At 51.2% G+C, this 25,180-nt stretch overlaps 1 protein-coding gene and 1 long non-coding RNA gene across 2 annotated transcripts in view; one reads left to right on the forward strand and one right to left on the reverse strand.

The window, feature by feature from the left end:
- Wdr81 (WD repeat domain 81) overlaps positions 1 to 11,235 on the reverse strand; it is a 13,665-nt gene extending 2,430 nt beyond the window's left edge. Inside the window, exons 1-9 of the mRNA XM_031352792.1 lie at positions 7,302 to 11,235; positions 6,465 to 6,572; positions 6,017 to 6,207; positions 5,725 to 5,915; positions 4,624 to 4,789; positions 4,384 to 4,549; positions 1,902 to 2,588; positions 1,189 to 1,334; positions 723 to 902 (exon numbers count right to left, since the gene is read on the reverse strand). Of these exons, the coding sequence (XP_031208652.1) occupies positions 723 to 902; positions 1,189 to 1,334; positions 1,902 to 2,588; positions 4,384 to 4,549; positions 4,624 to 4,789; positions 5,725 to 5,915; positions 6,017 to 6,207; positions 6,465 to 6,572; positions 7,302 to 10,947 (5,481 nt within the window). The 5' untranslated portion in view covers positions 10,948 to 11,235. The remainder of the gene's footprint in view (positions 1 to 722; positions 903 to 1,188; positions 1,335 to 1,901; positions 2,589 to 4,383; positions 4,550 to 4,623; positions 4,790 to 5,724; positions 5,916 to 6,016; positions 6,208 to 6,464; positions 6,573 to 7,301) is intronic.
- Positions 11,236 to 20,171: 8,936 nt separating this feature from the next.
- Positions 20,172 to 24,978, forward strand: LOC116078593. Its single transcript, XR_004113598.1, has 3 exons — positions 20,172 to 20,402; positions 22,328 to 22,492; positions 23,303 to 24,978. It is a non-coding gene; the product is annotated as an uncharacterized LOC116078593 (long non-coding RNA).
- Positions 24,979 to 25,180: the final 202 nt, after the last annotated feature.

A 25,180-nucleotide genomic window follows, 5' to 3' on the forward strand; every position in this document is an offset into this window, starting at 1 on the left:
GAGGGGGAGGGGGAGGAGGGGGAGGAAGAAGAAGAGAAGTCTAGGACTGACACCCAGGATGACCCCAGAGCCATCCTGACATTTTCTTAGAATGTTGGAATTTAAAGACATTGAGACCCAGAGTCCCCTGGCGTCCTGGACAGAGCTGGGGGCAACCTGCCTTCCCTACTAGCAACAGTGCACGTCCTTTGCCTCCATGTGGGATGGGAAAGAGAGCTCCAGCACAGGGGGAAATCCTCCCATAAGCAGCTCTATTTCTCCCCTCCCAGAACTTGCTGAGCATGCCCTAAGGTCTATGATTGAATATAGGAGGCAGGAACATGATGCCCAGGCCTGGGCCTGTTCCTGCCCCCATCAGGACAGCCCAGCAGGGGGCATGGACTCTGCTCAGTGGTCTCCAGGCAGTAAACAGCCTCCAGGCTGAGCTTTATCTAACCTGAACTGGGTCACGGACAGGGCTCGACCCCTGATCCTCCAAGCAAGACAAATATGGACAAGGGTTATTCATTAGAACATCTCTGTGGAGCATCAGGGCCAGTTCTAGCCCTGATTCCTGCCCCTAGCCTGCCTCCTAGGCAGCTGGTTCCTGAGCTGGCCTACGAGATTCATTCTCCTACCCTATCGAATGCCCCCGAGTAGGTATAAGGGACACCAGCATGAACTTGTCCTCACTCAGGGCAGACCCTAAGCAGAAATGAAAGCATGGGACCTCAGGCAGTCACCTTGATCTGTAGAATGTCCCCTTCATGGGCTGGCCAGCCACGTAGAACCAGGCCAGTCCGGGTGTCTAGGAGCACCATGAAGCCTGAGGAGAAGCCAGCCACAACACTCCGGCCACTGGGGCTGACGGCCAAGGAGCGAACAAGCCCAGGATTCAGCCCTCCACCCAGTCGGAACTCATGCTGTAGGAGGAAGGAGACTGCGTTCAAGTGCCAAGTGCCACCCACCCACCCGACTGCAGGCTCACAGAGCCAGCAGGCCTGACCCTCCCACTCCATCCACGGAAGGGAAAATCCCCATTCATGCCAGAGCACACACACACACACACACACACACACACACACACACACACACTGCCCCGCACCAGGGCTGCCACTGCAGTGTTCCTGGTGGAGTCCCCTCTGAGTGTCTTTCCTGACGGGTGCCTAGAGACCCCCCCAGCAGCACAGGAACTGCCCGCCTCCTGACCTGCAAGCCAGGCTTCCTGCAGTCCACAAAGCGCAGGGTGGAATCAGAGCTGGCCATGGTGATGCTGGTGTGGGGGGCAGGCATGACAGCCACAGCAGTCAGGGGCACCCGGCTGTCTGAAGGATCCACTGTGCGAAGGGTCTTCCCTGAAAGAGGACACAGGACATTTGGGGACTCAGTGGCTATCAAAGAGCCCTCGATACTTCAAGCCCCGACTCATCCCACACCTGCATCCCATTCCCCAGTGACCCTCAGAAAACGCAAACAATTTCACAGCTTTCTCATCTTGCTATTTCCACAGTGAAGCCAAGGGCCCACCTCCAAAGCAGTCTGCTCTCTTCACATAGCATGCTCTAACCAGCTGCCACCTGTCTTCCCTGATGCTCCTCCACTCAATATTTCTTTTTACAATGATGACAGGTGACGCTGTACAAGAAGCCAAAGCCAGACTCGCAGAAATCTTCTAAACTTTTGAGTCTTACAGGCAGAAAGCAGATGCCTGCAGCAGCTGAGCCGCTTGCTGGTAAGTTGGGGGAGCAGATTCAAACTCAGGTCCCACAGATTCTAAGTCCTGACTGTTCTTCTGTCCTGCCTCACTGAATCTTCCCCATCAAAATATGCCATTATATGTTTCCCACTAGGTCCCGTTCCCAGAGGCCTGGCTAAAGCACAGTAAAGCTGCTGCAGAACAGGCCTCACCTGGGCCCGCTCACCTGTGAAGGGGTCCCAGACGTGCACTGCCCCATCACAGCTCACCACATACTGCGGGGCCTCAAGCTGGCCCACGTAGAAGACACTTTTGCGGTGCTGGGCATAGATGAGGCGGGAAGCTGTCTCACTGGTCCCGTCCCCATAGTTGTACAGTGGCCAGAGGCGCACAGTACGGTCCTTGCTGCCACTCAGAAAGAAGTCTTCACTGCTCAGGGTGGCCACACATTTGACAGCCCCAGTGTGACCTGGGAAGCTCTGCAGGCGTATCTGGTGGAAGTGAAAGTGAGCATCCTGCTGGCTCACACCAATCTCGTACTGCCAGTATGCCAGCCAGTTCCCGCTCAGCCCATGGGCACTCCGGGGCAGCTCCCGCTTCAGAGGGTTGTCTTCATTCCTGCTGCTGAGGCCTCCACTCCCCACTCCAGAGATGGAGCCCAGCGGCCCGGGACTCTGGGGCTGAGAGTCAGGGATCTGGATGCGATTTCCAACCAGGACACTCCCAAAGGTCCCTGAGTGGCCATCGTCCTGAAGATAGTTCCCACTCTGAGGGTCCCATTCAGGGCCGGCACTAGCCATGGTGGCTTCCATGCCGGCTGGGTTTCGAGAGCTCGGGCTCATGCTTTCCAGATACAGCCCTGCCAGCTCCCCGACCAACTCGTGGTTGGGGATGATTTTCCGGATGATGTCTCCTACAGGGGAGTGGGGAAAGTCCTAAGATCAGAAAAAATGGCAGGTAGCTGCTACCATCTACCCAGGGCTTAGGAACCAAGGCAAGGTACTGACTGGGTTACTCTGGGTAATTAAGTCCTTGTCTGTAAGCCTGGTTCCTCCCCCCAAAACAGCTTCCTTTATCAATACATAGACATGAGTGCTGTCTCTACAGAGACACACGTATATGCCAGGGACCATTCTAGCAACAGACACACAATGAAGAATAAGACAGATGTGTCCTGCCTCTTGGTGCTCAGAATTCTGTAGGAGCATAACATACCCAACCACAGGGCTGCCCATCTATTCAGAGAGAAGCCCAGTATAGTGCCCATCTCCAAAGGGAAGCCACAAAAGCCAGGCCATTCATTCCTTTGCAGGTAGCTTCTGGAGACCATCATATTCCCCTACATTCTGTTCCCCAGACTTGAATGGCCAGCTCTTGAGTCTTTCCTGCTAGAAAATGTTCAGATTCCCTTTATAAGTCACTGTCCTGGTTAGTTAGTTAGTTAGTTAGTTTGTTTGTTTTGTTGTCAGTGGTTTTGTTTTATTTTGCTTTGTTTGATCAATTTGGCACCAGCTAAAGTCATTTGAGAAGAGAAATTGTCAATTGAGAAAATTCCCCCACCAGATTAGCCTATGAGGGAATTTTCTTAACTAACAATTGACATGGGAGGGGGCCAATTTACAGTGGGTAGTGCCACCCCTGAGGCAGGAGTGGTGGCCCGTGTCTTTAATCTTAGCACTTGGGAGGCAGAGGCTGGGGGAATCTTTGAGTTTGAGGCCAGTCTGTTCTACAGAGTGAGTTCCAGGACAGCCAGAGATAGGCAGGAGAAACCATTGTAAGGGGAGGGGGCGCCAAACTGAGAAAGCCATGAGGAACAAGCTATGATTTCTGCTTAAGCTCCTGCCTGACTTCCCTTGGTGACCTGAGAGTTGTCAGGTAAAATAAACCCTTTCCTCCCCAAATTGCCTTTGGTAGTGATGTTCTATCATGATGTTCAACAGAAACCGTAACTAAGATAGATAGTCACTGTGGAAATTGGGCTCTAGGACCAAATCTGTTTGCTCTGATCCTAAAACTCCTCCATTAAAATCCACTGTTAGCTGGGTGTGATAGTATATGCCTATAATCCCAGCACAGAGATGGCAGATGCAGAGGCAGGAAGATAGTATGTAACATAAGCAAAACCAGGCAGTGGTGGTACACGCCTTTAATCCTGGCACTGGGAGGCAGAGGCAGGTGAATCTCTGTGAGTTCAAGGCCAGCTCGGTCCACTGAATGAGTTCCAGGATGGCCAGGCTACACAGAGAGACACTGTCTAAGAAAACAAACACCCACAAAAATAAAAACTGGATCAGGCAAGGGATTTGCTGCCAACACTCATCACCTGAGTTCCCACAAAACCAATGGTAGTAAGACAGAACTGACCCCTAAAAGTTATTCTTTCACCTCCACATGCACACACGCACGCACGCACGCACGCACCTACACTCACACAGATATCATACACACATATGCACACACAAAGGTCATTAAAAAAAAAAAGGAACATGAAGTAGCCTGAGTGGTGCCACATGCCTACAATGCCAGCAGGAGACGATAGAAGCTGGAAGGAGCTGGAGCTAAAAGGTCAGCCTGAGCTAAATGAGACCCCATGTCAAAAAAAAAAAAAAAAAGAATCCACTGCTGACTCCAAAAGTGAAAGCATTGGGGTCCACCCCAGGAAGAGATATAGTCACCAACTCTGTGCAAAGGAACGTGATGGGCAATACCCAACAGGCAGGAGAAAGGTACGTAGATTGTGTATGCCATTTCCAGGGTGAACACCTTCTGCAGCTCTTCCAGCAGGGTGGGGTCCACTGGCCGTCGCTGACCATCTGAGAAGGTCGCCTCTGGCAGCTGGCCCTCAGTACAGCCCTTGGGATCCAGCTGCAGATCCTGTGGGTAGGAAGCCCATAGATTCAGTGGGTCCACTGCCCTGCCCTGGCCTGCCCAGCCCAGAAGCTGCCTACCTGCTGCCGAAGCTCATGCAGATAAGAGAAGACTTGAAAGAAGGTGGCCACCGGCTCACTCAGGTGCTGCTGAACCATCTCCTGTCCGATGCGCAAGCAGATGAGGGCGATGAGACTAATCGTCTTCATACACAGGACGGTCCGGGCCTGGGCCCCACTTGGGAACCTAGAAACAAAGCGCAAGAGTTCTAAGCCCTTCCCTGAAGGACTTGACCAATTTACCAAGAACTTCAAATAACAGGAGCTGTAAGGCTGATCAGTCCAGACCAGGGGAGGAAGCTGAGGCACAGGCAAACAGTGTGGCTTAGTCAGAGTTCTAGGTAGGATAGAACATAAACTTTTTTTTTTTTTTTTGGTTTTTCGAGACAGGGTTTCTCTGTGTAGCCCTGGCTGTCCTGGAACTCACTCTGTAGACTAGGCTGGCCTCGAACTCAGAAATCCACCTGCCTTTGCCTCCCAAGTGCTGGGATTAAAGGCGTGCGCCACCACTGCCCGGCTGAACATTGAACATGAACTTTTTTTTTGTTTAATTTTATGTGTATGGGTATTTTGCCTGCATGTTTATCTGTGCACATGTTTGCAGTGTCCGCAGAGACCAAAAGAGGGTGACAGGTCCCAGAGAACTGCAGTTGCAGACGGTTGTGAGCTACCATGTGGCTGCTGGGAATCTAACCTGGATCCTCTGGAAGAGCAACCAGTGCTCGTAAGCCCTGAGCTATTCTTTCCAAACCCCATTTTTGTTTTCCTGAGATGTTGGACCTCAAGCATAGCACCTCCTGCATGCTGGGAAAGTGTCCCATCACTAAGCCACAACCACAACCCAGAACCAGGACTTTTTCTTTCTTTCTTTCTTTCTTTCTTTTTTTTTTTAAAAAAGCCTCACTATGGAGCCTTAGCTAGCTGGGCGCTAGACCAGGCTAGCCTCAGACTCACAGAAACTTGCCTTTCTCTGGGGGCTCAAATTAAAGGCCTGTGCCACTACACCCAACATCTGAACCATGACTCGGACCAGTATTATCTCCTTCCCCCCTACCCCCCAGCTTCCTAGCCCCTTCTGAGGGCCCCTCAGTCAGGTGGCTCTCCCAAGCAGCAGGGGCCTACCCTGTAACAAAGGAGGTGAGGAAGCTGAGCACGGGCAGCAAGACCTCATGGCTAATGCGGGGCAGAATGTCCATGAGAGTCGTGTCGGAGAGGTAGACAATGATCTTCTGAGTCAGCGTCACCGCCGCCAGCAGCCCGGCCTCCTTGCGGCTGTTCAGTCGGCTGGGGCTTGAGTTGCTCCCTGGGGCTACCTAGGACCATAGAATAGATGAAGGAGGGACCCCAGAGATCTGGGGCCAGTCCTTGGATCCTTGCCCCCCTAATCCAGGGCTTGAAGAACCAGCGGACTGACCAGGTAGCTGATGTAGGGCAGGTACTGGTAGGTGAGAACAGGTTCTCCATATAGGTGAGCGATATGGAGGAGACAGCTGAGCACAGGCCCCGACACGACGTCACCTAATACTGGCCTCTTCTGGTAGATGTTGCCGGCGCTCAGTGAAGGGCTGTCATCACTGCTGACTGTGAACTGCTGCCGAGTGGGCCCTGCCAAGGAAGGGCCAGCAGCCTTGAGAAGCTAGTGGAGGGCAGGAGGGAAGTCGGCCTTTTGAGATTGTGGGGTGGCTTCTAGTCACTTAATACTGGGCTCTTCCCCTCTCTTAACCCAAGAAAAGAAGCTTACTGGGTGAGACCCAGGACCTGCCCAAGAAGTGATGGGAAGTTAGGAGTCGTCTGGACTGGACTAAGGATGGGCAGAAGCCTGGTTGGGGAACCTGGTCTCCAGCACTAGCCACAGACCTTACCAACATAACAAGATGTCAGCAGGCGCAGCAGGTTCCGGGCCACATGGCGAGAGGCTACTGTGGGGCCAAGCTTGGCGGACAGCCAGCGGACCATCTTGCAGGCTGTATCTGCAGGGCAGGAAAAGGCCCTGAGCTCATCAGATAACTCACCCTTTCCACCCCACCCGCTACACTCCACCCCACCCAGCCATTGCTAGCTGTGGCTCTGCTAATGAGCTTGACCATACTGGGCCCATTCACTTAGCCATGGTCAAGGTCTCAGCCAAGGACCCATGCAAACTAGCTCCCCAGGCAGGACCTGCAGGAAGGTCATCCTTTCAGCAATGCTCCCAAGTTCCTGAATACAGGCTTGTCCCATGGGACTGACCTTTGGGCCTCTCTTAAGAAAACCATTTTAGCCTTTCCTTGATGAAACCACAAGAGCCTCAGAGTTGCACACATGCTTCTCCCTGTCTGGAATACTCTTCCCACTTCACATCCGACTGTCATTGGCAGTTCCGGCTCCATTTACACCTCAGCCACTGCTTGCTTTTACTTCTTATTTCTTTTCCTGGGCTAGAGATAAGACACCCAGGGCCTCGCACATACTAGGCAAGTGCCCTACCACTAAACTCCACCCCCAGCCCAAAGGGTGGCTTTTAAAGGCACTTTCTGACTCCTGAACGCTCAATCTAAGCCCCACTTTCCACTCACACACAGCACTACCACATTCCACCCTGTCAGACGGTGATCATAAGCTCTGTGCGTTCGACAGTGGATCTGGTTGGACCCATGCCCAGCATGTGAAACCCCGAAGGAAAAGCAGCTGACCCATGTCCCCTCAACCCAAGGGCTCACCAAGGAGGATCTTTTGTTCTTTGCCTTCTGTCTGCTCCGTCAGGGGCTCCACTTCCTCTTCTCTGTCTCTCCCATCACCAGGAGCCACCACCGTCTCCATGGACAGCATCGTGTCAGACAGAGTGAGCTCGGATGTTCCTGTGACTTCCTCCTGCTCCTCCTCCTCCAGCACCACACAGCCTTCCTCCTCCTCCTCTTCCTCAGAGCCTTCACTGTGCTTTAAGTCCTGGCTGCTGTCCCCTGACTTCACGCTGTTCTTGTCTGCAGGGGCACCCCCATCATCCCCAACCCTCTCCTCGCCCTGGGAGGCTTCACTGGTGCTGCTCTTGTCACTCAGCTGGCCCAAGCTCACAGCCTCAGCCTCCTGGGGCTGGGGAGATTCAGCCACATAGAGTCCAGCTTGGAAGTCCTCCGTGTCTGGCAGGTCGGCCTGGTCATGGAAGCTGACACCTGACCTGTAGTCCGGGAGCCCCAGTCCTGAGGAAGCTGCTGGCTGCCCATCCATCTGAATCTCCTCCCCAAAGGCGCAGGAGCCAGGCCCAGACACCGGGAGCTCGATCTCCTCATCTTCAGTGGTCCCAACCAGACCTTTGCCCTCATCCTGGGAGGCCTCCACCCCAGCCAGTACCTGTAGAACATGGGGCAGCAGGTGGATGAGGAAGGCCTGCAAGCCCAACCGCACCACCAACTGGGCCACAAAACAGTCAGTGTACAGGTAGAAGCGGCCATGCAGGCGGCAGGGGCTCTCATAGGCACCGATGAGAGGCTTCAGGAGGTACTTATTGGCATTTTTAGGGCCCAGGGCCTTGGCAACGGGTTCAAATAGGTACCAGGCTGTGTACACAGCCGTGTGCTCCTCAGACATGAGCGACAGCACAAAAGGCAAGAGGATCTCCAAGCCCTCAGGAGTGATGTCATTTAACACCGCACCCAGCTGCTGCCACAGGGCAAACACCAGCTCCCGTCCCTGGACCTCATCCTCCACACGCCGGGCCTGATATAAAAGAATGAACTTGTGCAGTGCTGGGAAGTACGGAGGGAAGGGGACCACGGAGCTGAAGGGGCTGAGGAGCTGGGCTGGGCTGGGTGGGGGCAATCCTTGGGAAACAGGCCTGTACTCAAACAGTGGATCTAGCTTGCCCTTCTTCACCACCACGGGACTTTTGGGTCCACTCAGCTGCAGGAGTGTGTCCAGCACAGGCTGCAGAGACACGGGGATGTCCTTGGAGTGGCGTGTGCAGAGACCCCTAACAGCCTCAAAGCGTACCCACAAAGGTGCATCAGGCTGCAGTATCCGGACCCTGGTGGCAAACACCATCTCAGCCAACAGGACACCCAGTACCTGCATGTCACGATGGAAGAGGCTCTGTAGGTGCACAGGTGGCTGGGCCTGAGGCTTTTCAGGTTCCTCCAACTGGCTCCCTAGGCCTTTGGCCAGGAAGTTACCCACTTTCTCCAGCTCTTCCAAGGCCTGTATGGGACTAAAGCCCTCTGGAAGAACAATCTTGCCCTCTTCACCCTCCCCAGGGTCCAACCCAGCAGCTTTGCTCCTGCGGCCTGGTCGAGACCCCGAGGGTGCAGAAAAAGACAACAGGCTGGGTGAGGCTTGACTGGAGGAAGAGCCTGGGTGGTCACCTGCTTTCCCAGGGAGGGAGATGGAATCCAGAGCTTCCGTAGCCTGTTCTAAATCATCTTCCCCTGTCCCAGGCCTATCTCTAGTCCAGCCAGACTCACATGAAGTAGCCTCTACAACAAGCCTGCCCGCACCATTTATAAGTTGTCCTGAAGTGTCCTCCTGGCCTGTGGCCTCCTGAATAGGCTGGACCAACAGCCGGGGGATGAGTGGAGGTTCAGGGGCCAGAGCAGGAGCCCCAGCCAGGCGTTGAGGGTGTGGCTGATCAAACAGCTGGACCACGCCGTAACTGGTCAGATGGGTGTGAGCATCCACCAAGTGCAGACACACATTTTTCTCCTTCACAGCTTCTTTGCCCTGGAGTTTGTAGCCAAAAGTAAGGTCAATCCAATGATGCAGGTCTTGGGACACCTCCCAGCTCTCCAGCAGTGCTCTATGGGCAGCCACAAATTCCTGGTTAGAACTGCACCAGGCCGGCACATCCAGGTCAGGCATGTCAGGGTGGATAGAGCAGAAGATAGAGGGGTCCGTGTAGAATTCGGGGATGCACTCATCCGGTGTCCAGGTCTGCATCCGCTCCATGGTGGCAGGATACTCATGGGGTTCCCACTGTGCTCGGACATGACCACAGAGCACAGAGCGAGGCGTGCGACGGGCCTTGTATACATAGTATGTGATATCAGAGAGCACGTCAGAGATGTGGTGAGGAACATGGGGGGGCTCCCCACTTCCTGTGCCACCTGCTACAAATGCCTGCCGTGTCATCTCATAGGTGAAGTCCAATTGCTTATCTCCCTTGTTGAGTCGGAACTTGGATTTACGAAGGTCTCGGAAGCGCCCATAAGGTGTGGTAAAGTCCACCACCCAGGGCAGCACTGGGTGATAGTTGGGATCCCCCTGCCGTCGACCTGCCAACCGATTCAGCTGCATGAGGTAGTGGAAGTTGCTGATGCGGCCATGGACCCAGTCTAACACAAGGCCCCGAAGTTCTTTCTGGCAGGTGGGACACCCAGATCTCCCTTCCCCCTCTTTTTCAGACTTAACACCTGCCCCACTTTTCTCTTCAGAGACCTCCTGGTTCTCACCCTCAGAAGGCATCTCGTAAGCACTCAGGTCCAGCCGGAGCTCACTGCACAGCTTCTCATCTACAGCGATGTGGTGCAAAGACAGAGCCCCACAGGCCAGGCCCTGGCGGTGACAGGCATCCATGGCCCTCAGAACACGGAAGAGAATAAAGAGCACCTTGGCTTGGCTGTTGGTCAGTTTGGCAGGGCTGAAGGTAACTACATCATGCAAGGAGAACTGCACATAAGGGTGGACCACATAGAGCATCTCGGGTGACTCCAGCAGGGCCTCAGCTCGCAAAAGGCTGGGGCAGGCAGGGCTGCCCCGAGAGGGGCAGGGCCCATCCCTGACATTTGATAGACATGACATAGATTCACCCACTGGCAGGAAGGTGCATCCATAGACCCTCTGGAGAGCTTGTCTTATAGAGTCTAGGGCAGGTATAGCTGAGGGGGCAGTGCTATGGCTGTAGGGCTGCCCATAAGTGTGGTATGCATGGCGCCACAGGTTCCGGTAATTCTGGGCAGCCACCTCCTGCATGAAATGAGTGAGAGTCTCAGGGCTACAGGACCCCTCCTCAAAGGGCAAGACTCCGCCCAGCGGATAGGACAGTCTCCGTTTCCGCAGTCCATGCACCTCCACTCGCGTCCAGCCTGGGGGCAGCCTCTGTACCGAACGTTGCAGTAAAGTCCTGACTTCCGCTTCACCCAAGCCCTCGGCCCGGGGACAGGGTCCCAGCCGGCGCTCCCGGAGACTAGCCAGCCAACGCGTGGACACTAGGGCCACCACGTGGGTGCCCCCGGGCGCCTGGGCCAGCTGCCGGGCATCGATGTTCAGATCTCTTTCCACGCTCCGGAGCAGCTCCTCCATGTCAGGTCCTGAGGAAGGGGCCCAGCCCTCGGCCCCTGCTTTAAGAACCACTTTCCGCCTTCTGCTCCCCTGGGCCATTTGGTCCTGGCCGCCTGGGGGCAGCGCAAGGCTGAGCCTGGCCACGGCCCTCCTCGCAGTGGCTTCCGGGGTGCCAGGCCGGGAAGACTGAGATGGGCGAGGAGCTGGGGGTGGGGTGCAGGTGAGTGAGCGAACCAGCGACAAAGGAGAGAAGGCCTGAGGGTGTTCTTACCCCTCCGCAGGGTTCTGCGCTCCGGGGCGCAGCAGGGCGGGGAGCGCGAAGCGCCAGAGCTGGGCTCCACCGTGACGGGTCAGCTGATGCGGGTCATGTGATCTCCCAGACACGGAAACAACCGCACGTGTCTCAAAAGGGCCGGGCAAGATCCCGCCTCTTGCTCCTGTCCCCACCCCTGCTGATGAGCCAAGGTGCTCTCTCTCCTGCTGCCCTTAGGGGGCTTCGTCCCAAGCTGGTTTGGTTCTGGGGCTACCTGAGCAAACCAGCCGCCTTTAGGTGCAGAGGAAGACCATCCTGAACAGGCCACTGGACCTCTCTCCCCTCTCTGATTGCTCCTGCAGGCTCTGAAACGCGGATCTAGTGAGGCTCATCTCAGAAATGCCAGCCCTTTAGCCAAGTGTCAGCTCTGCCAGCAGCAGAACCAGGCCTTTAGACACACACCCTTCTCAATGCTCCATGCTACTCTGCAAACCAAGGAGTTTAATTTTCCAAAGCACTTGGTTAATAACTTGCCACTTGGCACACAGTGTTCTGGGAAGTAGAGAAGTGGCCCAGGCACAGAAGCCTGACGTTCTTAAAAGGAAACAGTCTCCTGAGATTTCCTGTTGAAAATGTAGATGGCAGAGCACCAGCTAGCATGGTCACAGCCTTGCAGATGCTACTGTGGCTCTAGGCAAGGTGCAGCACAGGACAGAGAACAGAAACCAGAAAGCCTGTGTTTAAACTGCGGATTGTGGAACTCCCCACAAAGGTTTTGGTTCCAGCTCATATACAGGCTAAACCAGCAATAAAACCACTCGTATGCTAGTTCGAGTTCATGTGTGCACGTTTGTGTGTGTGTGTGTGTGTGTGTGTGTGTGTGTGTGTGTGTGTTAAGTTTCTATCTAAGAGTTTGATGCTGAGGTTCTAGCCTTTAAAAGAAGGGTTAGGGAAGAGGGAAGAGAAATGGTTCAGCGGTTAAGAAAACTTCCGCTTCAAGGGATCTGACACCTGGCTTCCACAAGCACCCACACACCCATACATGTACACATATTAAAAACAAAAACAAGGCCGGCAGTGGTGGCGCACGCCTTTAATCCCAGCACTTGGGAGGCAGAGGCAGGCGGATTTCTGAGTTCAAGGCCAGCCTGGGCTACAGAATGAGTTCCAGGACAGCCAGGGCTACACAGAGAAACCCTGTCTCGAAAAACAAAAATAAAAACAAAAACAAAAAACAAAATCACAGTTTTAAAACAATCTCCAGGTGTGGTGGTACACAACTTTATTCCCAGCACTTGCAAGGCAGGAACGGGCAGATTTCTGTTAATTTCAGACCGGCAAAGGCGATGTAGTAAGACCCTATCTTACAATGGATAAGACAGATCAGGCAGAGAATCATTGTAAGTTCAAAGCCAGTGTAGTTAAGGTAATGCCACCCAGGGCTACACAAGACCTAACTCAAGAGAGAAAGGGAGAGAGAAGGAAGGAAAAAAGAAAGACTGCCCAGAGATAAGACAACAATGGTTTAGCTATGACAGATTCCATCTGTTTTTTCTTCACGGACTGCTGGAGCCCCAGATGTACTTGGGGTAACTTCCCCATTTGTGGAGTGTTTACCAGGAGCCAGCCACCTAACAGAGCTTTACATATCTTGTTTCATTGCATTCTATGTCTCAGTCTCCCTCTGTCTGGCTTGTTTGCTTGTTCACTTGCTGTTCTCAAGCTGTGTGAGAGAGTGCATTTGTGTGGGTGGGTGGCTGCCAGTATGCATGGCACATACATGGTATAAGGAAAGTTGAGTCTTTCCTTATACCATGGACCCAGGAAGTCAAACTCAGTCTTGTGCAGCAAGCCCTTTTACCTGATGAACCATTTCACCAACTCGAGTTCAGGGATTCTTTTGAGGTTAATATCTCAAGCATGTGCCATCATATCCAGCTTGACACTGTGGCTTTACATAGCTATGGCTAAACCTGTCATGGTGGCTCAGACCTGTAACTCCAGCAGGAGGCAGAAACAAGTTCAAGGCCAGCCTGATTTATACATAGAGTTCTAGGACAGCCAAGACCACATCATACCATGTCACAAAACATCAACACAAAACAATCTCAGGGGCTCTTTTCACACCTATTTTATTTTATTTTATTTTATTTTATTTTATTTTATTTTATTTTGGTTTTTCAAGACAAGGTTTCTCTGTGTAGCCCTGGCTGTCCTAGAATTCACTCTGTAGTCCAGGCTGGCCTCAAACTCAGAAATCTGCTTGCCTCTGCCTCCCAAGTGCTAGGATCAAAGGCATGTGCCACCATCGCCCGGCTCACACCTATTTCACAATGAGGAAGCTAACCAACCACCTTTGATAAACTTGTTAAAGATCTCATGAGAAACTTGAATGCCAGACAGCAATGGAACATGACTTTAGCCCAATACTCTGGAGGCAAAGGCACACAGATCTCTGGGGTTCAAGGCCAGGCTGGTGTACAGAGCTAGTTCCAGGATAACCAAGGCTACACAGAGAAACTGTCTCAGAAAAACAAAGAAGGAGGAGGAGGAAGAAGAGAAGGAGGAAGAAGAAGGAAGGGGAAGAAAAAGAAGAAGCAGAAGCCGGCCAATGGTGGTTCATGCCTTTAATCTCAGCACTTGGGAGGCAGAGGCAGGCGGATTTCTGAGTTTGAGGCCAGCCTGGTCTACAGAGTGAGTTCCAGGGCAATACAGGGAAACCCTGTTTCGAAAAACCAAAAGAAGAAGAAGGAGAAGAAGAAGGAGGAGGAGGAGGAGGAGGAGGAGGAGGAGGAGGAGAAGGAGGAGAAGGAGAAGAAGAAGAAGAAGAAGAAGAAGAAGAAGAAGAAGAAGAAGAAGAAGAAGAAGAAGAAGAAGAAGAAGAAGAAGAAGAAGAAGAAGAAGGAGAAGACCACCTGAGACACCACTCAAATCCAGGCCAATTTTTAAAACCAGTGCTTCAAGCCAGTACAGTGACGCGCACCTGTAATCCCACTTGGGATTATATCTCCTTACTTTGTTTTGCTTTGATGTTTTGTGACATGTTTTGCTATGATGTAGTCTTGGCTGTCCTAGAACTCAATGTGTAAGTCAGGCTGGCCTTGAACTTGCTTCTGCCTCTTGCTGGGATGATATACTAGTGGTATAAATCTCCACTCGGGAGGTGGAGGCGGGAGGGTCAGAAATGCAAAGTCATCCTTGACTATGTGGTGACTTTGAGGACCAACCTGGGCTACATGATACCCTCTCTCAAAAAGAAATCAGCGTGTCATCTTTTGCTTCCTGACTGCAGATAGTGGAGCTGACTGTTTTAGGTTTCCACTGCTAGGACTTTCCTGCTGTGATAAACTGCATCATCTCTTCCAGGTTAGCTTGAAACTTCTAAGTAGATGAAGATGACCCTGAACTTCAGATTCTCCTGTCTTCTCCCTTCAAGTGCTGGGATTACAGTTATTCATAGGTTGAGCATCATGACATGTGACTTCATCAATGACTTTAACAAAAATGTGAACCCCAACAGTAATGTTGGACATGGTCTGGTTGGTGTATTTCTCAAGTCTCCTTTCAACTCTGTTTACCCAGCTATGAAACCCAGGTGTACCCGCACGGTCTGTGAGCAGTCCTATACCCAGAGATGATGTGGCTGTTTGAATGAGAAGAGTTCCCCATGAGCTCAGGCATTCGAATACTTGGTTCCCAGTTGGTGGTATTGTTTGGAGAGGTGATGGTGATAGGGAAGTGTAGCCTTCCGGTGGAGATGGGCTTTGAGGGTTTAAAGCTTAGTCTCACCACCAGACCAGTTTGTTCTCTTTGCTTTGTGCTTGTGGTTAAAGTTTTGATTGATTTCTTGGCTTCCTGATTCTGCTCATGCTTCCTGCTTGTTATTATGTTGTCTCCCTGGCAGGATGGACTATTATCTCTCTGAAAAAAAAAAAAAAAACAACCAAAAGTACTTCCCCCTTCCTCCTCTTCCTCCTCCTCTTCCTCGTCTTCTTTTTCTTCTTGATAGACAGGATCTCTCTATGTAGACATGTCTTCCTGGAGCACACTTGGAGACCAGGCTGGCCTCGGACTTACAGCTCTCTCTCTCTCTCTCTCTCTCTCTTAGTTTTCTGCTTCACAGGGTTTCTCTGTGTAGCCCTGGCTGTCCTAGAACTCACTCTGTAGACCAGGCTGGCCTCGAACTCAGAAATCCACCTGCCTCTGCCTCCCAAGTGCTGGGATTAAAGGCGTGCGCCACCTCCACTGCCTGGCTTAAACTCTCTTTCTTAAACTGCCTTTAGTCATGGTGTTTTATTACAGCAACAGAAAAGTAATTATTACAGATTATTATCCTCAACAATGAGAGGAGACAAAGAAAAAGGAATACTCAGATTGCTTAGCCAACCATCACACAAATAACGGTTCTCATTCTAAAAGTACCTGCGTTGAACTGGGTCAGGAAATTAGTTGATATTTGTTATACAGATGGCTGAAGAAGGACCTAGTAGGTGGATTTTCAAACATCACACAGAGGCAGACCTGCTCTGGTTGTATCTGCCTGCACCTCTCTCACTTTTGAGGGCTCTAATGAAACTCCATAGACACTCAGGTAGAGCCACACTGGGCACATGAGACCACCCATAAATCACTGCAGCGGGAAAAGCCTCGAATCACTGTCTGAGTCTGCTGAAGTCCCTTCCAAGCATATTTTTATGTAGCTGTGAAGTTAAAGGGATGGATGGCTCAATGATTAAGAGCACTGAGGGGGCTTCAGAGGAACACTGTTCAATTACCAGCACTACACGATGACTAGCAACTGTCTGTAACTCCAGTTTCAAGGTGATCTGGTGCCCTCTTCTGGCTTCCATGGGCACTGCACACAGCACATGCAGGCAAAACACCCACACATAAAATAAAAATAAATAAATCTTTAAGAAAAATCTAAAAATAAAATAAAGTAAAGTTAATGGGAACAATTATTGCTTCACAATACAAAAATAAATAAGTCGGGGGCCTGGAGAGATGACCCAGTGGTTAAGAGCACCGGCTGGTCTTACAGAAGCTTTGGCTCCAAGCATCCATACTAGATGGCTCACAATCATCTGTAACTCTAGTTTCAGGGGACCTGGTACCTTCTTCTGGCCTCTAGGCACTCACATGGTGCACATACACATAGGCAGTCAAAATATTAATGAACATAAAATAATTCTTTTTAAAGAAAGAACCAGGCATCGTGGCTCTTGCCTTTAATCCCAACACTAGAGAGGCAGAGGCAAGAGAATCTTAGTAAGTCCTAGGTTAGCCTGACTTACATAGAAAGTTCCAGGCTAGCCAGGGTGACAAAAATGAGACTTTGTCTCAGAGGGAGAGGGAAAGAGAGAGAACATATGAAAGCAAGTTTGTATTCACTTTAAATTAATTAACTAAAACATTTTAATTAAATAATTAAAGTATTTCTGTACTTGGACATTACTGTCTTTCAACTGAGAAATAAGATGGCCCAAGACAATTCTCCATCTTCATGTTAAGTAAGAGAGCCTGAAATCAAAAGACACAGAGATTTTGCTTATTTTTTTGCTTATTCTCACACATATCTTGGAAGTAGAAGGTGGAACTCAGGAGAGAATCTTGTTTAAAAATTAGAATCTTAATATGTGTCCGAGGTGTGTCTAGAATTCAAGATCTTCTGGGCTCCCGTCCCTTGAGTGCTGTGGTTGCAGGCGGGCATTATCAACATCCTCCATGTAGACCCACTGGGATGATCTTGCTACCAACAGAATTGGATTGGCCTGCTCTTTGCTCTGGTCTCAGTATATCTAAAATTTACATTATTACCTGAGCAAAAACTATTTTTTTTCCTGTCTGGATTTCCTGCCCTCTAGTGGAACTGGCTGTATATTACACTGGTGATCCTGAATGTATTTCAATTTACCTCTTGTTCTCTCTCTGCCTACTCTTGAGATGTCCTTTCAAGGCTGGGACCTGGCTCAGAAATTTCTAGGGCACTGCGCCTTCCTCCATCTGAACTTTAGAAAACTTCTTGGCTTTGTTATCTTGAGGGCCTAGGACTTTGTGCGTGCCAACCGGGCAAATTTTCCACTACTGAACTAACTTCCCCAGCTCCAACCCTTAAGAAAGGATTTTCAAACTTTAGAACTCTGCTGAACAGTTATTCAAGGCCCATCTAGAAAGAGTGAGGCTTTGGGCGCACATGGCTATAATGCAGTGACAAACGACTTGCTTCCCATGAATAATAGTAATGATAATTAAAATAATGCTCTGTGACTGCTCTCCCCATTTCCCTCTCTCTCACTCTAGCTCTTATCTACAGAATCCCTGCACAAGCACCCAGGGGGCTTGCAGAATCTGGGGCGGAACCTTAGTCACTTCCCTTCGCCTACTTCAATATTGTGTTTCCAGAAGTGCCCATTTTGGCTAGCTGCTGAGGAAAACGGCAGCTGCCTGTGGGCCACCAGCCCATGCCAAGTGAGGTCAGCAAGAAAGAAGCTGACATCGAGTGTGCCAACTGTGGGTCTGCTGGATTTGTACTGTGCTAAGTGGTTTCAAGAAGTTTCTTCTTAACCCCTACAAGAAGCCACACATGTATTATCTATACTGTTTGGTAGATGAATACCATCCCTAAGCTCACTACCAGTTGACACAGGAATTGGAATCTGTTTGGCTAATTCAGTGGTTCTCAACTAGGGTGGATTTGGACTCCCCAGGGGATATTTGGGGACACTTCTGGTCATTATAATTGGGATCATGTACTACTGGCACCTAGGGCAGAGGCCGGGTGGTACTGACCTTCTTACTATGCGCAGGGCGGCCATGTACATAAATTCTCTTGCTCAAAACATCAACAGTGTTAAGGTTGAGACATCTCCAGCTGAAACCCTGTCATTTGGCCTTGAGGTGGGTGGGAGGAGGTTAGAGAATGGAATAAATTCAGAGGGGCCACTACGGAGGTCTTGAGTTAGGAGGGAATGGGGCTCCTATGCTAGGGATAATGGAGAATAGGGCAGCTTGTTAAGACTTTTCTTTCTTCCAAGCTTGGCCAGAGCCCTGCTCAATTTCCCCCAACCCTGCCAAGTCAGTCCTGGGACTTCATACTAAGTTTGTCCTGGAGTGACCCTGACTCCAGCTCAGAGCTGGGGCAACATATTTACCTGGGTCTTCCTGTAGGAATTCCTGGCCTCTAGGACCAGCATGTTCTACCTATGGTACCTAAACTAACAAAATGTTGGTAAGCTTGTTCCGGAGTGGGCTAAAGGTCAAAGATAAGTGGCATCTGAGAAGTTAGAAGTGGGGTGAGGGGGTAAAAGCAGGAGGAGCCCATTAGTCACCTGACCTAGGAAGAAGAAAGCAACTGAAGCAGCAAAGAGCTGGTCCAGGAAACAGGATTCTGACCCACTAGGCTTATTTTCCACAGCCTTTCCTTTTTAGGTTTGAGCTCAGTTTCCCTGTATCATCCCCAGGAGCCTCTGGAGCACCCACATTCAGCTGGCCACCATAACAGGCTTCCCAGTAGTGGCCTCCCCACTAAACTGACCGTGGTGAAATCTCTCCTGTTCCAATCTTCTCAGAACTCTGAATAAGTAAGGGGCAGATGTTGGGGAAAGGCGGCACTCTTGGAATGATGGAGAAACGATCATGAAAAAGCATAAATTTTACCCTCTATGGCTGGGGTTCCATTGCTTTCCATTACCACCTATAGCGGGGTTGAGGGGGAGGGCAGAAAGAAGGAGATGGAGAAGGACATGCAAGAAGGAGGATGTGGTTAGGGCTGATTCGTCCCCTGGGGTCGAATAATCAGCTGTTACTGGGGTGGAAGGCAGGAAGTCTCCTTAAAGACACAATATTCTAAATGATGAACTCAGGATTTGAAGGAACCTTAGCAGCCACCTTAGTGGAGCCCATACTTAACACAGAAGCAGCTATCCCAGGCTTCCCTCTCTTTTCTTCGGCTCAGTCGCTCTCACACTCAACTTAGAGATGATGCAAAAGTCATGAACCCCAGGCCACAAGTTTCTCTCTGGGGGTGGGGAGGGAGTGATGAGGTGGTCCCAGACTTGTTCCTTTAAATAAGCAATTCAGCAGCTTTTGCCAAGTCATTGGGTTCATTTCAGTGTTTGCCCATCCCCCGCCTTTCAGACTCTGATTGGCCCCTAGGGAAGGAGCCGCCTCTTCATTGGTCTCCACCTTTGAAATCACTTCCCTAAGTAGGCCTGAGTCAGAGAAGCGCTTCGGAGGGCGGGACTGAATGGGTGTTAATTTTAGGATGGGGTTTCTGGCTGATACTACTTTGGTAAAGAACATTCCCTAATTTTTGAAAAGACGCTTTCTCTCTAAAAGTGAGGGCTGTGGTATGAAACCTTTGTTTAAGAAGGTGCCCCTCCAGAGGCCGTGGGCTCCTCGGCGACTAGGACGAGACATTTACCAGAAAAGATTTCACTAAACCCAAGAGGGATGGACTAGATCTCCAGTGAAGGTTGGGCCTGTGCGGGTGACAGTTGTTCCTATACCCCAAAGACATCGGGCTAGCTCTCCAGTGAAGACTGGGGCTGTGCGAGTGACATTGGTCCCTGTACCCCGAAGACCTCGGGAGTTCTGCTGCATCGGTGGCTGGCTTCCATCTTCAGTTCTACCCATTCCTATTGCTTCGCGTGCTCCACCTTCGCTTAGCTTAGGCCTCCTGTGAAGGCGGGTGAATCAGTTTTGAGGCTGTCTAAAAGAAGTTCCAAGAAGGAGGGGCTGTAGCCCTTTAAGGACTTCCCCGCGACCAAGTCAGAGATCAGTTTAAAAATGCCAACTCACAGAGCGCGCTGCATTCTGGGAAGCCGAGTGCCACCGTAAGAACTTCATTGACCGGGATGCACTGCAAAAACACACGCCTTCACTTCCTGAAGCTCTTTAAACTGTAGTTTGACGTAAAACTGGTCTAAGCAAGTTGCCTAGGCCGAGGGCTAGCCACACCTTTTCGGCTATTGGCCAGTTGGTTAGTTGGTGGGCGTAGCTCAGCGCTGCTTCTCCGGGCAAGGGGGTGGCTTCCTTGCCAATCAGAGCCCAGACTCCTGAATGGGCGGGAGTAAGCAGAGGTGCTGGCGCCCCCGAGTGGGTGTGGTCACGTTGCCCAGCAATGGGCGGTGATTGGCCCTGGGTGGTGCATTCGCAGCTCGTGCGTCACGACGCCGCCAGCTGATCGGAGACTGGAGCCGGTGTGTGCTGGGCGCTGAGAAGAGACAGAGCGGTCGCCCGTGCGGAGAGGTCGCAGTGATTTTGCTCCTCTATCCTCAGCAACCCCCGCACCCAGCATCAGGTGGGTGTGATCTGGGGACCCGGTCATTCCGGGGGGAATCGCGGTAACCGGGTGATGGGGAAAGTAGGGTCCTGACGGCCACACCCTGCCCTTCTGGGGGAGGGGAGAGGGGGCGGCGGGGACAGGGGCGCTCTTGGGAGAGGAGCCTGGACTCGCCCGAGTAGTGTGTCTGGACGTTTAAAGAGAAAGTCCGGTACAGGAGTCGTGGCAGACGGTCTGGAGAAGTAACTGGGGAGGAATATGAGTGGCCGGAGGGCTAGGGGCGTCTAACCCCGACGCCCTTTGGTTTAAGGATGCGGGAGCTGACCATTTAGCGTAGGGAGGATCTGGAGGAGCGAGTGGTGCCGAGGTGCACTACCTCTACCGGCGCTGACTGGGTCAGGGCCAGTTCAAGTCCCTGGCAGGGAAGGGGTCGCTGGGCGGTCCGGCCCCTCCTCTCGTTCCCTCCCGGGGATGTTATGTAAGGGGGGAGGGGAAAGGAGTAGGGGGCGGCGGTGCGGAGGCCTTATGCAACCCAAAGGTTAGGGTTTCACCGCGGTTGGGCGGAGGTTGGGGGGGCGGACAGGAGGAGTGCCTGGAAACTCTACCCGCACCCCACCTCCCAGCCTAACTGGCCGTCTTGGACAGAGAGAAGGTCACCTTTGCACCTCCCCCCAGTATGTCCGGTAGAGAGGCCCCTAGCCCCGTCTTGGCCTGACCGCCTGGGAAGCCGGCTGGCTGGGTGGGGCGCCTGGGTTAGTCATCGTTGGGCTCCCTCTCTCCCCACCTCCTGGCCAATTCTTGGCCCCTCCCCACAGCCTCCGGTTAGGCTAACATCCCCACCTCCCTCTGGCCCTAGTTTCAGCCTCCAACTCATTTGGCCTGTCATCCTGGCTGTCAGAGTAGGCTAGAAGCTGTCATGGTGCCAGAGGGTTGATGGAGCAGCTGGTCAGAGGGTCAGTGCCCTGGGCCCACCCCACCCCGCAGCCAAGGGCACCTGCTTGGCACAAACTCTCAGCAGCCAATGAACCCTGTGGCCTGAACAGAGCTATCATCCTGGGCAGAGAGAAGTGAACAGAGACTGATCACCTAGGAGAAGGAAGACACCACAAAGTTTATGCTCCCCAAGAGGCTTTTGGAATTTGAAAGTCGCCCACCCTACCGTAATCTTTCCACTCTCTGAAAATAGAAATCCCAAGGCAAAATCTCCTTGGCCCTCTATCTGGCAGTGGCCGTGCCCTTGGACTGACTGTGCAGAACCACCCTCTCCAGATCCCAGCCCTCTAGCCTGCCACGCCCCCAGCCCCCTCCCTAGGCCATGCTTCAGGGCCCCGGCTTTTCCTGCTGATTCATGCGTTGGAACTGTGGAGGCGGGGCTTGGAACTTGGAACAAAGTTCAGACGTGGAGGGGCCGGCAGACAGCCTGGAATTCATACCAGATGTACCCGGAATGTGCAAGCGGAATGCCTGGCATCTCTAGTCCTGAGGAAGCTGCCCAGCCACCCTACCCATACCTCCCTCCCCTCCTGCCTTTGGTCATCTGCCCTCTCCCTCTTACTCCTGAGAGCCCCTGCTGACCTTCCAAACTCTAGTCCCCCTCCCCTTTCTGACCCTCCACAAACCCTCCTTGCAGCTGAATTCCCCCAAGAACAAGTCACACAGACATCATATTTCTGAAGTACAATTTTTTTTACTTGGGACCTGGGTTCCACACCCTGCCCCTTCCTTGAACGCTGAAGATGCTGGACTCCTTAGCAGGCTGCCCAGAGTTGCTGGTTCCTAGTCTGTAAAGGGGCACAAGACATGTGCATTTAGAAGCCCCTTGCACCTTACTCAAGGACCCCTTATTAGAAGGTCCTGAAAGTCAGCTAGGGCTACGTTTGGATGGCCAGTGGGTCACTAGCCCTGTCACCCAGCTTTCCTGTTTTTCCTTCCCTTCCCTTTAGGAACCTGTGCCTCCCACACCCTCACCTGGCTGAGCCGCAGTAGTTCTTCAGTGGCAAGCTTTATGTCCTGACCCAGCTAAAGCTGCCAGTTGAAGAACTGTTGCCCTCTGCCCCTGGCTTCGAGGAGGAAGAGGAGGAGCAGCTTCATTGCCTATCATCTGGAAGGTGACAGAACTGGGGTTGGGAAGGTCTGGACAGCTGGGGTGATGGCTTTATGGGAGGAAAACCCTAGTCCTCTGGGGAGCCCTTACCCACACTGGCCCAGCTAAAGATTTAGGTTAAAGGCACTGTCTAAATTGGGGAATAGGTGACTCCACCCCCCCAAGGTTAGTTGATCTCTGTGTGGCAATGGGAAGAAATAGAAGTCTGTCTGTCTACTGAGACTTCCTTATAGGCCTGCCTTTCTTATCTTCACCACCCCCACCACCACCCCATCACACACACACACACACACACACACACTTTCCTTTCCATGAGGTCCAAAAGTAAGTGTACTCAGGAAAAGGGGACACTGAAACTACTATCTAAGTAGTCATTTGTGTATTTACATTTCTCTATTTATTTTTAGATTGGTCCAGATTTTGGGTTTCGGGTTACTTGCCCTTACACCTGTCGATTTCTCCACCTGTACAATGGGGAATCCCATAGATAAGTAGGCAGGAGGGTATCAAAAGTCCACCAGTGGTGACTCAGAGCCTGGGCTCTTCTCTCCCCGTGGATAGAAACAAAACAGCTCTTCACATTAACTGTTGTCCCTCCCCTGGCCCCTGACTACACACCCAGTTCTGGGGGATTGGGATGGAAGGAAAGGCTATGGTTAAGCCCCAGGCAAGCTAGTGGGTGGCTGGCTATTCCTCTATTGACTTCTCACCATGCATGGGTGGCCCAAGGCTTTCCCTTCACCTAAAGCAAAACTGTAGTTCTTGGTTGGGTTCTAGCAACCACTGCCATTTATTTTCTGCCTTTGCTTTCCAGGATAGTGAGACTCTGCTCAATACTGTGCAGGCAAGAAATTGTCTCCTGCAGCCATCAGGGGAGATGGGTTATATGATATGAGTCCCTTCTGCTGCCTCTAGCTCCTGATTCATTCTCACGTATGGGCTTGGTCTCTGATTGTGGTTCACCTTTGGCCCAGTCTTCCTAACAGAAGATGGGTTCAGGAGGCACAGGAAGCTGTCTGTTGTATTTGGCAGGAGGAGGAGAAGTTCTAGCCCCATTTATGAGAAACTGAAAGCCATAGGGGAGACTAGATCATCTAATCTAGCCCCACTGCAGTCTTAAGATGAGGGGTAGGATGTGTAAGGGACCGTAGCAGACGGGGTAGGGAGGCTGAGCCTGCTCACACACTGCAACAAAGATTGTCCTGTCCCTCGACCTCGCTTGCTTTCTTTCCTCCTCACTTCACTGGCCAGTGTGTCCCTCCGGCACTGGGTATATGGCTCTGCTGCCTTCATCCAACACGGAGCCTCAGAGCTGAGGAAGGGCAGCCTGGAAACAACAGAGGCAGGCAGAAAACAGTGGAGGACCTGGCCTGGTACCACAAGAGCCTATCCGGACATTGGTCAGAGGGGCACACAGATGCCTGGAGAGCACCAGGAAAGAGAACAGCCAGCCAGTCTCAGTGAAAGACACTTCCAGCCATCTCCTCTCAGGACCTGCCTCCCTGGGAGACGAAGGGCCTCCGGGAAGTATGGTCCCATCTCTTCTCTACACTGCAGTTTCTATATAAACAGCCTCAAGGAGCATGAGTCACCTCTGAAAGGAAATACATAGCAAATTCAAAAGGAGATTCAAATGTGTAACACCATGGGAAAACATATTTATGCCTGGGGCTGTAGCTCAGTTGGTAGAAGGTTTGCTTAACATGCACCAAGCCCTGGTTCTGTCTTCTGCATTGCATAAAGCTGGACATGATGGCCCAGGCCTGCAATCCCGGCACTCTGGAGGTGGTGGTAAGGTCATCCTCTGCTATACAATGAGTTCTGAGTCAGCCTGGATTACATGAGACTGTCTCAGCATTGGTTAGTAATTCAAAGAAGGCAGATATCACTGAAATAATGTTCCCTGGTCATAATACAACAAGTAAATGAAAGCCAAAAGAAGGCTCCTAGGCTTTGTATGTAGCAGTATCAGCCATTGTAAGAGATGCCTTTTGACCTAGTAGTTTTCTGTTTTAGAAATGTATCTTAAAGTAAGGATTTGGTTATAAGATGTTCATCTCAGGGTTGTAATAGAGAAAAATTGAAAGCAACTGTTTGTTTGGAAGTCCATTCCTTTTCTGCTGTCATGAAAATTTATAGCTGGGGATTGCTTAAGTAAATTATATTCATCTGATGGTGGTGTACTACTCGGCCATCCAAAGTCTTATAGAAGAAAAACTGAGTGGAAATATAAATATTGAATAGTAAAACAATTATAAAAAGTATGAATTTGTGACTGATTGCTTTTAAAATATGGGTGCATACTTGTAATACATTTTTTTTAGAAAAACACTGAAAGTAGATTCAAAATGTTAAGAGTGGTTGTTTTTGTATGGTGGCATAGTACAATTGTGAATTTTCCCTTGTTTTTTCTGTCTCTCTAAGTTTTTAATATTAATTATGTATTTCCTTCATATGTTAAATAAAATACAAAAGACAAGTGTTTCAAAATTTTTACTTTTTTTATGTGTATGAGTGTTTTGCCTGTGGGTGGTGGGAATCCAACATAGTTCTCTGCAAGAGCAGCTAGCGCTAACTTCTGAGCCATCTCTTCACCCCCTCTATGTAATTTTTAAAAAAAAAAAAATTCGTATTTTATATTATGTGTCTTTGTGTGGGTATGGGCACCTGAGTGTGGGTGCCTGCAGAGGCC

The sequence above is a fragment of the Mastomys coucha genome, unplaced genomic scaffold (assembly GCF_008632895.1).
Source record: "Mastomys coucha isolate ucsf_1 unplaced genomic scaffold, UCSF_Mcou_1 pScaffold5, whole genome shotgun sequence".
NCBI classification, from domain to species: domain Eukaryota; kingdom Metazoa; phylum Chordata; class Mammalia; order Rodentia; family Muridae; genus Mastomys; species Mastomys coucha.